Source organism: Ovis canadensis, chromosome 6 (genome assembly GCF_042477335.2).
Source record: "Ovis canadensis isolate MfBH-ARS-UI-01 breed Bighorn chromosome 6, ARS-UI_OviCan_v2, whole genome shotgun sequence".
Lineage (NCBI taxonomy): Eukaryota > Metazoa > Chordata > Mammalia > Artiodactyla > Bovidae > Ovis > Ovis canadensis.
Window position 1 is genome coordinate 52,059,520 of NC_091250.1, and position 13,873 is coordinate 52,073,392.

General features: G+C 38.5%; 1 protein-coding gene across 10 annotated transcripts in view; it reads left to right on the forward strand.

The window, feature by feature from the left end:
* Positions 1-13,873, forward strand: part of FAM13A (family with sequence similarity 13 member A) — a 337,328-nt gene that overhangs the window by 35,991 nt on the left and 287,464 nt on the right. For all 10 annotated transcript variants that reach the window (XM_069593719.1, XM_069593720.1, XM_069593713.1 and 7 more), the window contains exons 2-3: positions 2,462-2,651; positions 10,259-10,468. In XM_069593719.1, coding sequence (XP_069449820.1) covers positions 2,495-2,651; positions 10,259-10,468 — 367 coding nt within the window. In that variant the 5' untranslated portion in view covers positions 2,462-2,494. The remainder of the gene's footprint in view (positions 1-2,461; positions 2,652-10,258; positions 10,469-13,873) is intronic.

Sequence of the window (13,873 nt, forward strand, 5' to 3'; positions counted from 1 at the left end):
TTGGAGAATAATTAGATCATTAGACTATCTACCAACCACAAGGCTTGACCATGGTGCCTGTTTCAACCTCAGTCTTTAGTTCACGCAAACATTTGAGTACAGAAGTGGTTAAGGATCTCTGAATTGTTTTGAGAAGAAATCAGAGTAATTTCCTGGAAGAAAGATGATAATAATGATGACTGTAACAATTGGTACTTACTAAGTGTGCCAGACACTCTTCTCATTCTTACATATATATGAGCTCCTTCTAACCTCATTTATTGCTATACTGCAGGAGCTCCTGGTATCCCCATTTCATAGATGGGGAATCTGAGTGTAAGTGACTTGTTCAGGTTTGCACAGCTAATGATATTGGAATGGGATTCAAAACAGAGTCTGGTTCCACAGTCCATACTCTAAACCAGTATGCTATGTTAAGTCTGTAAGAAAATGATAAAATTTGTGTAATCTGATCTCTTTGTCAGCCGTTTCTGATGCTACATTTAAGGCTGCTTTCAAAGTTTCATTATTATAGGTTACTTTTTGGCTGCTTACTCACCAGATAGACCTGGTTGACTGAAATTTTCCATGTATTCTTTTGAAAGATAGTTATAGATTTTTAAACTCACACCAAAATAGTAGTGGTTACAGATTTGACTTAATAACTTCCTTAGTAACAGAAGTGACAGTTCTTGCCCATACTACTCTGTAGCAGCTAACACTATGCCTTATTTAGAATATTAATAGATACTAAATCCATGTTACAACTTTATTGTTGTTCAGTCGCTCAGTCGTGTTTGACTTTTTGCCACCCCATGAATGGCAGCATGCCAGGCTTCTCAGTCCTTTACTATCTCCTGGAGTTTGCTCAAACTCGTTTATAACTTTATACATTTGCTGAATTTTACTAGGGAAATCTGGCTTTCAAATACGACCTATTAAGAGATGTCCATGAAAATGGGTGTGATTCTGTAGACTGTAAGATTCAAAATCAAAATGAAACTACAGAAATCCTACTAAAAATCACAACTGCAGAGCTTTCTTTGTGTAGCTGTCGTGTGTCACATGTAGTAGTTGTCATAGTTTGTTACTATAATTATATACAAACTGCTTTAATGCTAATATAACTTTACATTAAGGAGAGGAACCAGCTCCATGCTGCTGCTGCTGCTAAGTCATTTTAGTCGTGTCAGACTCTGTGCGACCCCATAGATGGCAGCCCACCAGGCTCCCCGGTCCCCGGGATTCTCCAGGCAAGAACACTGGAGTGGGTTGCCATTTCCTTCTCCAGTGCATGAAAATGAAAAGTGAAAGTGAAGTTGCTCAGTCGTGTCTGACTCTTCGTGACCCCATGGACTGCAGTCTACCAGGCTCCTCTGTCCATGGGATTTTCCAGGCAAGAGTACTGGAGTGGCTCCATGACGTTTACCAAATCACTTCTTAACTCTTTGATCTTTGTTTCCTCATCTCTATGATGGAGATAGTGTTTCTCTTTTTAGATTGTAAGATCTACGTGAACCTGCACGTACAGTATCGATACTTCGGTTAGTTTCATTCATTCTCAAAAGGGTATATTTCCCCTAATCTGCTTCCCCTGTCCTCAAATAAAATTTTTTGCTTTTTTCCATCTTTTTAGTGTTTAGAGTCACAGATCCATACATTTACATAGGACGCATGCTTCATTAAAAACAACCCTCAGTTAATTATGTTAAACCATATTAAAATTTATCTTTTAAATTACTTCCTTGGGGACAATTTTTCTATTACAAGAAAGAAACAAACCTATATAAGGTTTTCACTGTGATAATGTGAATGAACTGTAAATTTCATTTTTATTTATAACATGTACAGTCTTGTTGAAATTGCTTAAGTTGTGATTACCTGAAACTTTGCTATTTCAGAGATTATAGCATTTTGAATGTCAAAGAGAATTAGTTGATTTTATGTGCCAATATATCAGTGAGATATTCAGATATAATCAAATCAGAGAAACAAGTGTTCCTTCTACATATTTATATTTCTAGTCCTTCAAATTAAAGCTGCCTTAAGATGACATCTAGATAAATCTTCGTTTTCGGTAGCATCTTACTATTACAGGATCTGCATGGGATTTCAGTGTTCTGACAAATGTTTTATTTTCCTGTTAACCAGGTACTTGTGAGTCACACCCCCGGTTACTGTAGTAATCTGTCTTAGATACTGCCGTGTATTGCTCCCTCTCTTAGTTACGGTTAAGTTGTGGCTTTAGGTTTCTCATTATCTTTCACTTCTTTTAATCATTATATCCTTGCATGCCATTCCTAACACTGAGCAGCATTTGTGAGTTGTTAGGGAGTTAGGTTTGAGCTGATATAAAAATAAGTGAAGACCACTCCTCTACAGCCTCCAGTCCTTAGCCTTCAGCTCAGGTGATTGTGTAGTAAGCATGCAGCCTCCTGTGGTAAATATAACTGACTGTTCTTTTTTCTCACGCTATTTTAAGCAAAGTAAAACAGCGGTGCGGCTGAAAGAAGACATGAAAAGGATGGTGGCGGTGCCACTACACGCGCAGAGCAGTCCCACCTACACCAAGCTGTTCGGAGTCAGTCTCCAGGACCTCCACCGGCAGGGGCTGACCGAGAACGGTGTTCCAGCGATCGTGGGGAGCATAGTGGAGTACCTGACCGCCCACGGTAAGTCCAGTCATGTTGTGTAACTCTGCTATTTTTACAAAAGAACGTTTCAGTGTGAATTCATCATGCGTTACTAGAATCTTCCCTAAAACACCTTAATCAGAATATTGAATTATGGCATAATATACCCTGCCCTTATAAAAGGGTATTGAGAGCATCTGGACTGTTTAACATTATTTGGAAAATACTTCATTCAGCTTACCATGGAGAAATCACTTTAGTTATTGAGGTTTCTAGTTTGGAATGATTCCTAGTGTAAAGTACTGAAAGACACTGTTTTAATATTAATGCTGAATTCTCTTTGACTCATTCCCCTGAGAGTCAATACTTTTTAATGGAACAGAATACTTTGAGTATCTCTTTCGGTTTGAGGTCAGTCATGAACTTACTGAATATGTTGATTGCTTTCAAAACTCAGCAGAAATAGCAAAAGAAAGTATTATGTATAGCCTACTGTGGTGTTGGGAGGGGACATTAACTTTTGGAATGATGAAATTGTGTAAAATAATTGCAGACTGCCCTAGAACATTGAATGATTAAAAGAAAACCATATCCTCTCTTTGTTAGTGAGAGCAACTATGTTTTACAGCTTTTTAAATTATTTTATTTAAAATAGGACTTAAAAACCTGGATGACTTGAGAGAATGTTGTTGTTGTTGTTTAGTCGCTTAGTCCTGTCCGAATTTTTGTGACCCCATGGACTGTAGCACACCAGGGTTCCCTTCCTGCCTGTTTCCCACAGTTTATTCAAACTCATGTCCATCGAGTCAGTGATGCCATCCAACCATCTCATCCTCTGTCGCCCCCTTCTCCTCCTGCCTTCAATCTTTCCCAGCATCAGGGTCTGTTCCAGTGAGTCAGTTCTTCACATCAGGTGGCCAGAGTACTGGAGCTTCAGCTTCAGCATCAGTCCTTCAGTGAATATTCAGGGTTGATTTCCTTTAGGATTGACTGGTTTGACCTCCTTGCTCTGCAAGAGACCCTCAAGAGTTTGAGAGAATGATGCTTATCAAATGAGGGCAGGGTGATGGGAGAGCTCCAAACTATAATAAATATCAATAAACTTGAAGAGATTTGGAAAGAAGCTGTTCTGAGGGAAGAGCTTTGTAATCTTCATTTTCTATGCTGAAACAAACATTTCTATACTAAAACAAAACTCTTTGCAGAGTAGAATATGAAACTTGTGGATATTTTTAAAGATAAAACTTGAGAGTTGGATGATATTCTGTACTTTGCGCAGTTTGCGTCCCCTGACTCTTGGCATGACTGTAAGTCAGTTGCCCCTGCCGAGGAGGAGGCTGCAGGGACATGTTCCACCTTTCCTCTGTAGGAACATGTATGTGCTATGATAGGGACTGAATGGCAGCAGTTCAGGCCTTAGAAGGAGTTTTGTGTTAATTGAAAAACAGCCATTTGCTCAGGTTATTTGGTATGTAGATGAGAAAATATTATAGTATTTTGCTTTGAAAACTGAAGAGCCAGGGACTCACTGCATTCTTACCTCCTAGGAGTTAGTGTTTGGAGAGGAAGATAGCTGCAGGAGGGTGAGATTCTTAGAGAACAGTTCTGGGTTTGTTCGAACACTTAAAGCAGGTTAAACACAACGGTGCTATATGCAGCATGGCAGGAAGATGGGCCCTTGGCCTACAAAATCTTGAAGCCAGGTGTTGTAGTGTTAGAGGTTTGACAGGACTTAGTTACACACTCACGATTGAGTAAAACTGTAACCTCTGACTTAGATACAAGACAATCACTAGATAATTCATTTAATATCTTAAATAGGATTGTTTGGTATTTCTCATTTGGATGCCAAACTGTGACCACCTAAGATAATATTTTCATTATGGCATCACCAATATTCTGACCTTTTACCCAACAATGATTAAGTAATAGCCTTTTGAGGTTACTCTTATGTAAAATTGGGCTTCCCTGGTGGCCCAGACCGTAAATAATCTGCCTGCAATGTGGGAGACCTGGGTTTGATCTCTGGGTCAGGAAGATCCCCTGGAGAACGGAATGTCATCCCACAACAGTATTCTTGCCTGGAGAATTCTATGAACAGAGAAGCCTGACTGGCTTCCATGGGGTCACAAAGAGTTGGATACAACTGAGCTGTTAACACTTTATGTGAAATCATTTTTTTTTTAATCTTTTAAAACAATATTGAATAACTACTAAATTTATGTGGTTTGAAATTCAGAAAGATATACAGTGAAAAGTCTCTCCCTCCAAACCCTGTCCCCTGATCATTCATCTTGCCCTCCCCAAAACAATACTACTAAACTATTTTTTGCTATGTTCTTGCAAAGATATTTGAATATATAAGCAAATTTGTGTATTTTCCTTTTCCTTTTTAATGTTAGCACATCATGCCCACTGTTTATGAATCTTCTTTAAAAAAAATCACTCAACAGTATATTTTGAAGACCCTTCCATTTTGCATAAAGAGCTTTCCTCCTTTAATTCTTTATTCCTCTGCATGCTGTTACACTTTATGTATATGTGTGTCACTGTGTTAACTAGTCACATTCTGATCAGCATTGAATTATTCCAGTCTTTCGATGTTTGCAGACAATGATTCAGTGACCGACCTTTACCATGTATCAAGCACTGTGATGTGCCTATAGACTAACCTTCTGAAAGTAGGCTTATGGATCAAAAGATACATGCACTAATAATCTTAGGAGTTGAGCTAGTTTACCTTCACACCATCAGTGTATGAAAATCTGGGCAAATTTTGAATTAGAGATTGTGTTCTATTTCTCCTTAGTGTACCCTTCATTATACTTTAATAGGGTGTATTATACTTTAATAGGGTGTAATACAAAACTAAATGTTTTAGTGGGCTCAGTCAGCTATCAAACACATAGTCCCTGCCCTGGAAACACGGAGTCTTAACTACTAGACCACCAGGGAAGTCCTTCAGTCAATTATTCTTAGCCAGGGTTAAGAATACCCTGGTTAAGAATATGTGTTCAAAATACACATTCATTGACAGTACCTCGGATCTACTGAATCAGTCTTGACAGGCACCTGCCCTGTATTTTTGAAAAGCTATGTAGTTAATTACACTGTAGACAACCAGGAGCCGCCTTCTGTATTTGGAACTATTACGTTAATAAACCATAGGGCCCGTGTAAGTCTGAAGTGTGGTATGGAGTTTGAGGAGCTTCCCTGGTGGCTCAGTGGTTAAGAATTCCATCTGCCAATGCAGGAGACTTGGATTCAGTCCTCAGGTCGAAAAGAACTTCTGGAGAAGGAAATGACAACCCACTCCAGTATTCTTGCCTGGGAAATCCCACGAATAGAGGAGCCTGGTGGGTTACAGTCCATGGGGTCACAAAAGCATCGGACATGACTTAGTCAGTAAACAACAAAAACAAAGTGGAGTTTGAGGGCAAGACACTTCAGTTGGTTTTGTTTAACTGTTTTATAGCTTAAGTCAACAAGTATTTATTATGCACCTGTGAGACAGTAGGCACTCTGTCAGATATGGGATTAGGGATGACTGGTTGTATAATTAACTGTATTTAGATATTATGGTCATACTTTGTTGTTTAATGTAAATGTAGATATCTAACAACTTGCTGTGAGGGAAACCTTTTGCTATTATCAAGGAATTTTAGAACAGAAAGTGTTTATCAGGTACTCTATTAAGACCTTTTAAATAGACTTTTATTTGGCCACCTAATGCAAAGAGGCGACTCATTGGAAAAGACCCTGATGCTGGGAAAGATTGAGGGCAAGAGAAGGGGCCAAAAGAGGATGAGATGGTTGGATGGCATCAGCAACTCAGTGGATATGAGTTTGAGCAAACTTCTGGAGATAGTGAAGGACAGGGAAGCCTGGCGTGCTGCAGTCTATGGGGTTGCAAAGAGTCAGACACAACTGAGCAACTGAACAACAAAAATAGACTTTGGGTTTTTATTAAAAAAAAAAAACAAACACAAAATTTACATGTATTTTTCCATTCAAAGGAAAATCTTGAAGTTATGAGTCGTATCATGTTTATACTGATCAGTTATTTTAAAATAACTAATCTTGTTTACTGTGTTACTAGATTGTTTCTACTTTAACATGAAGATGCTGTGGGATATTTAAATAGTGTAGGATTCTCTACTTACCACCAGATGTCAGAATATGCATACGTATTGTCATATGACTGTCTAGGCCAGTGTGCTAATAAGAAAAATTCTGACTTCTGGCATGTTCAGTTTCTGTTGATGGATTCATACGATCATACATGTATTCATTAGATTTTTTAATAAATACTTCAGTTGTAGCTGTCAGTGCTGTATACACGTTATTTTTTGGCATTGCTAATCCATTAAATTGATGTTTCATTATGATTAATCTACATCTCATGAAATCAAATGTGACAGAACCTCAAATGTACGAGAGTAACTCCATAAAGCTTTCTAAACATCTCCTCCCTCTGAACGTTTCTGTTGTAATCATTTCCTAAAAATTTATAATAGGAAACATTAGAGACTGTATTGTCTGGTAAGTTTCATATGGGTATAGTATATAAGTTCATAAGGGACTTTAAAAAACTATATGGATTATTTTTGCCAGAGTAAAATAGCCGTGTCCTGATTGGAAAGTCACTAAGTATCCTTCGAGTTGTTTGGGTGAGAAAAGTTCCTGAGGGGGGAGTTCTGCAAATAAGTGGAATCAGGGCAGGAAAAATGGTTGAGAAGCATTGACTTTGGTGATTTCTATTTGTAGCTTCTCTGTCCTTTATTAAGGTCCACAGGGATCAGGAATGTTTAAGACTAAAGCCAGTTCTTGGAGCTGGCTAGTTATTTTTCACTAACTGAAAGTACATTTATTTGAGGGAAGGGTCAGAAAACCTTGTTGGAAGAGGGAACCTCAGGTCAAAGCTAGAAAATTACTGTGAAATCAGATCCAGGGGCATTTGCTGGGCCAAAAGCAGGCTCTCGAGCTGGGTAGATAGAGGACTATATTGTCAAGTTATGTATCTTCAGAATTTGGGCCTTGACCAGGAATGGGATTCTCTTTTTTGGGGCGCTATCTGCTTGATGCCAGAATATGTTTCTGAAGTTATAAATGAAGCTTTGTAGAGGAAACAGACTTTGAAAACTTTAAAAATGACTAAGCTGAAGTCTCCCTGTAGTAACTGATACTCTGCAGTATTAAAGCAAGTGGCATATCACATGAGTTATCTGTTGGTGCAAAACAGATGACCCCAAAACATAGTAGCTTAAAACTGTTTATTATGCCACAGTTCCTATGGGTTAGAAATTCGGACACAGCTTAGTTATGTCCTCTGTTTTAAGGTCTCTTTTAAGGCTGCAGTCATGGTGTTGGCTGAGGTTACCATTCATATCAGGACTTGACTGGGTAAAAGTTCATGTCCAAGCTCATTCATGTGGCTGTTGGCAGGATCCGGTTCCTTGTGGCCTGTTGACCTGAGGGTCTGGGTTACTCACTGACTTGTCCAGAAACTGCCCTCAGTTCCTTGCCACGTGGACCTTTCTGTAAGGGAGCTCACAAAATAACAGCTGATTCATCATAGTGAGCAAACAAGAACAGTCAGAGAGAGAACGCAAGCAAGCAATGTAGACATCACAGTCTTATAATCTAATCTCAGAAGTGAGGTTGCAACCTCATCACTTTCTCTTGTTCAGAAGCTAATCACTAGGTACAGACCCCACTCGAGGAGGGGAGAGGATTCCACACGGTATGGATACCAAGAGGTGAGGGTCAGTCACTAGGGCCTGTCGAGAAGCTGCCTAGCTCACAAACAGCCTGGTGTCTCCTCTATTACATGGTGGCCTAGCCATACCAATTGTGAAATATTTTAAATATCATCTCCGGTTCCACAAATTTTTTGTCAAAATTGAGCTAAAATTCATATCAATTTTTGATACTTGTGTTCTTTGTAATCCAATAATACGTGTATATGTAGAAGTACAAAAACATCTTACCAGATGACAAATTCCATAAGGATCCTGGTGGTATTTGAAGTTTTTTTCTCAGAGTTGGTTTTTTGTTTTAGTACCTAACATACTGCAGGGCACTTTGCTGAATTAAAGGATTCATAAATGTCTTCTCAAATTACAAAGCAAAATGAAATTAGCTCTCTTTTTCTTTAGAAAGAGAAATACAGTTAGAGGAAAGAGAGACACCAAGGCTGATAGGCACAGACACCTGCCGTCTAAGTAATTCAGACAGGCTTCGGTGCTTCGGTTGTTGGCTGAAATTCACCACTGGACTCTCAAAAAGACAGTGGCGAGTTGAGTCCATGGGTTATTCTTGGATTGTTTCTCACACCTCCAGCATTCCTCCACCATCTGACTCACTTGCTCTCATGGTACTTTGTCTCCTTGAACCCAGCACACTGAGCTGGAAATCATTGTCCTCTACCTCAAACCAGCTGCCACCCTTCCACCACAACCCCCTCCCCACCTCATTCTTTACAGTACTTTTCCCTGAATCCCTAGTTTTCAAATATTAAAGTTCCTTTTCAGCCTTCCCCACTTCTCTGTTTTCTTTGTATGTACCAAGTTCCCAAATCATCTTTATTCTTTCCTTGCCACTCCCTTCCCACCATAGTCTCTGTCTTACTGCCTTACGTAGACTGTAGTCACCCTAAGGCAAGCTCTCTGCCCTCTGCGTTCTCTACTTACTAGCTAGGTCTTCTTTCAACTTTGTTAATGTTGTCTCCCACAGTCAAACACACATTTAATGCTCCATTGGTAAATTATGATAAAGTCTTTACCCTGTGTCTTGACATGCATTACCCTATACTTACCATTTCTTCCATTTTATTAACCCATGACTCTTTGCCTTAAACACTTCATATTTTCACCTGCCTACCTTTCTCTCTGTTCTCCTCTCTCAGCTTCTCTATTCATATATTGGTTTCTCTTTGTCAGGGATCGATTACATTTTTTGGGGTTGTGAGGCTTAATCCTTTTGTGGCCCTCTTTAAGAGAAAGAATACAGAATTAAGAGTACAGAAAAAGGGTAGAGCACTGGAGAAGGCCCCAGTAAATGTGAGGCTTCTCCGTGAAGCCTTCTCGGCTGACCCCAATTAACACTAATAATCACAGATCAATAGGCTAAAGGCCAAGATCTTTTCTTAACTACTTTACAGTCTCTAGGTCTTACAGTTTGTATTTATTGATTACTAAAGAAGTAATAGTTCTTTATCAAATAATTGCAAAGGTAATCATATACAGGTAAGAAGTTTCTTCCATACGTGTTATTCTTTTTTAAATAGTTGTTCTTAAAATGATAAGCTGTTTTTGGAGCCCAGAGTAAATTTCTGTTGTATACTGTAGAAGATGATATGAATGACATTTCTTTGTAGAGTAGTGTGTGTTCTGTGTTTGTTGTGTCCTGACCTTATTTTTAGAGGTCAGCTTTCACAACAATCATATATGATGTTTTGGGTTGATATATAGTAAATGGGAAAACTTATTATTCTAAGAAAACATTTTTGTAAAATGTGAAAACCTTCCAGTGCTTGATAATTATTCAGGAAATTTTATACTGAGGTTTGATTGTTACTGTCCTTTCGAGTTTGTATTTGTGAGAGACCTCTGTTTATTTTCTGTGTGTCGTCTTGGCTGTTTCAGGACTCACCCAGGAAGGCCTTTTCCGGGTGAATGGCAACGTCAAGGTGGTGGAACAGCTTCGATGGAAGTTTGAGAGCGGGGTGCCCGTGGAGCTAGGGCGAGATGGGGACGTGTGTGCGGCGGCCAGCCTGTTGAAGCTCTTCCTGAGGGAGCTGCCCGAGAGTGTGATCACCTCCACGCTGCAGCCTCGCTTCCTTCAGCTCTTTCAGGGTCAGTACACCAAATCCTTCTAGGAATTAAAGCAATTTTATTTTTCACCTGACAGATTTTAAATATTTGCAATTTCTCCATTACTGTCACCTTGTATCTTATTCTAGATCCTTACCTTCTACCCTAAAATAATACTAAACTGATTATGAAATGCTATTATTAAATATAATTTCTAAGACTGTTTGCATATGAATATATAAATAACATAGTAGTTAAAAGCCCTGGTGCTTTTGGGCCAAAGAAATTCTTTTCTGACTAGTTAGTGACTGCCATCAAAGTACTAAGACTGAGGCATTAAATTCTGTGTAGGGAATATTGATTAAATTGTGTTTGCTTAGTGTCCTTTGAGACTGAAAAGTCACTAGTGTGCTTTCTCATAAGCAATATTGAGTCCTAAAATAGTATTTGCTTTATATAGTTGAAGTTAAAATTGATTGTTTAGAGGTCCTTAAGCATCTGTTTTTCTTTGAGGTAGCGTTCATTTGCAATATTATATTCGTTTCAGGTATACAACATAGTGATTCAAAATGTTTCTATGTCATACTTCATTTAAAGTTATTATAAAGTACTGGCTATATTCCCTGTGCTGTCCAATATATCCTTGTACCTTATTTATTTTATCTGTAATAATCTGTGCCTCTTAATCCCCTACCCCCACCTGTCTTGCCCCTTATCTCTTCCTTCTTCTCACTGGTAGCTTCTGGGATGTCCTCTATTTCTCCAAGTCTGTTTCTATTACGTGTATCCATTTGTTTTATGTTTTTCAATTTCACATTTAAGTGATAAGACAATATTTGTCTTTCTCTATCTGACTTATGTCACTAAGCATAATATTGTCCAGGCTCATCCATGTTGTTGCAAATGTCAAAATTTCATTTTATTTTATGGCTGAGATATGTATACACACACACACACACACATATATGTGTATATACATATTTATCTATCGAAGGACACTTAGTTGGCTTACATATTTTGGCTTTAGTAAATAGTGCCACTGTGAACATTGGGCTACATGTATCTTTTCAAATTAGTGTTTACATTTTTTTGGATATATGTATATCTAGAACTGAAATTGCTGGATCATACTGGTAATTCTATTTTTAGTTTTTTGAGAAAACTATACTCTTTTTCGTAGTGGTTGCACCAGTTCTCATCAATATTGTACAAGGCTTCCCTTTTCTCCACATCCTCAGCAACATTTGTTGTTTGTGGTCTTTTTCATGATAGCCATTCTAACAAGAACGAGGTGGTAGCATATTGTGGTTTTGATCTGCACTTCTCTACTGATGAGTGATGTTGAACATCTTTTCATATTCCTGTTAGCCATATGTTTGTTTTCTTTGGAAGAACGTCTGTCTATTCAGGTCTTTTTGCCCATTTTTTAATTGATTTGGTGTTTATTGATAATGAATTGTATGAGCTATTTATATATTCTGGATGTTAACCCCTTACTGGGCATATCTTTTACAGATATTTTATCCCATTTAATAGGTTGTCTTTTCAGTTTTTTCAGTGGTTTCCTTTGCTATGCTGAAGCTTTTACGTTTAATTAGACCCCATTTGTTTGTTTTTTCTTTTGTTTCCTTTGCTTTAGGAGATAGATCCAAAACAATGCTGCTGCAGTTTGTGTCTTGCCTGTGTTTTCTCCTAGGAGTTTTATGGTTTGGGTCTTAGATTTATGTTTTTAATCAATTTGAGTTTGTTTTTTGTATGGTGTGAGAAAATGATCTGATTTTATTCTTCTAGATAAAACTGTCTAGATTTCCCAGCACCAGTTATTGAAGCAACCGTCCTTTCCCATTACATAGTCTTGCATCTTTTGTCATAGATTAGTTGATAAGTGTGTGAGTTTATTTCTGGGCTCTCTGTTCTGTTACACTGATCTGTGTGTCTGCTTTTGTGCTGATACCATACTGTTTTAATGACTGTAGCTTTGTTATAAGGTCTGAAGTCAGGGAGCCTGATTTCTCCAGCTCCAGTTTTCTTTTTCAAGATTTTTGTGGCTATCTGGGGCCTTTTGTTTAGCCATACAGATTTTAAGACTTTTTTGTTCTAGTTCTGTGAAAAATGCCATAATAATTTGAGAAGATTGCACTGAATCTGAAGAGGGTCTTGGAGCCTCACCTTTATGACCTCGTGTAACCTTAATTACCCCTTCCAAACATTGGAGTTTAGGGCTTTCAGCTCAGTTCAGTCGCTCAGTCGTGTCCGACTCTGCGACCCCATGAATCGCAGCACGCCAGGCCTCCCTGTCCATCACCATCTCCCGGAGTTCACTCAGACTCACGTCCATAGAGTCAGTGATGCCATCCAGCCGTCTCATCCTCGGTCATCCCCTTCTCCTCCTGCCCCCAATCCCTCCCAGCATCAGAGTCTTTTCCAATGACTCAGCTCTTCGCATGAGGTGGCCAAAGTACTGGAGTTCCAGCTTTAGCATCATTCCTTCCAAAGAAATCCCAAGGCTTTAACCTGTTACTTTGTAGGGACAGAATTCAGTCCATAGCACTGCTTTTTTTAAAAAAAAATTGTCACAATTTGGTGTATGTATTATTAAAAATTAATTAGTAAAATGCCTACAGAGGATGCTAATTAGATACTGTCTAGAATAGAAATCATTAATTACTACAGAACTGATTTTTTTTTTCCTTAGAAATCTTTAATGACTAGCAGAGATAGGAATAAGGAATGAGTTTAAAATAAATGATAAGCTGTCTAAAAAATACTACTGGGTATTATTTTTGTTTTTTTGTATAATTTTCTATAAATTGTTTGTATTTTAATATTGATTCTCTGTAAGAATTTATTCCTTCTAGTGATGATAGGCGCTAGTTAGTGACTACTCACTGTGTAATACCTAGAAGATACTTTATTTATATAATCTCTTTTGATTTGAGCATCAACTCTAATGAGATACAGAGAAAATAAGATTCATTTTGGAGGAGGAAATTACAGCCTGTGGTTTAGAGCATGGGCTCTTGGTCCATTCTGACTAGTTTGCCTGCTGCCAGCTGCGTTAGTATGGATGGTTACTTAACCTTTCTGTGTCTTAGTATATTAGGTACCTATTGCTACATAGCAGTTGTCTGAAAACTGCATTAAACATGTATTTTCTGTCAGGAAGTTGCTCTCAAGAGTTGTCCAAGGGCTGCAGTTATCTGAAGGCTTGACTGGAGCTGGGAGATCTGCTTCCAGGGTGGTTTGTTCACATGGCTGACAGTGTAGTGCTGGCTCTTGGTGAGACGCCTCAGTTCTTTTCTCTGTGAGCACCTCCTGATGGCTACTTGAGTGTTCTCGTAACATGTAGCTGGCTTCCCCCAGAGTGTGAGGACATCAGGAGAGATGGAAGCCATCCTTTCTGGGACCTAGCCCCAGAAATCAAATAGCATCATTTGTACTACATTA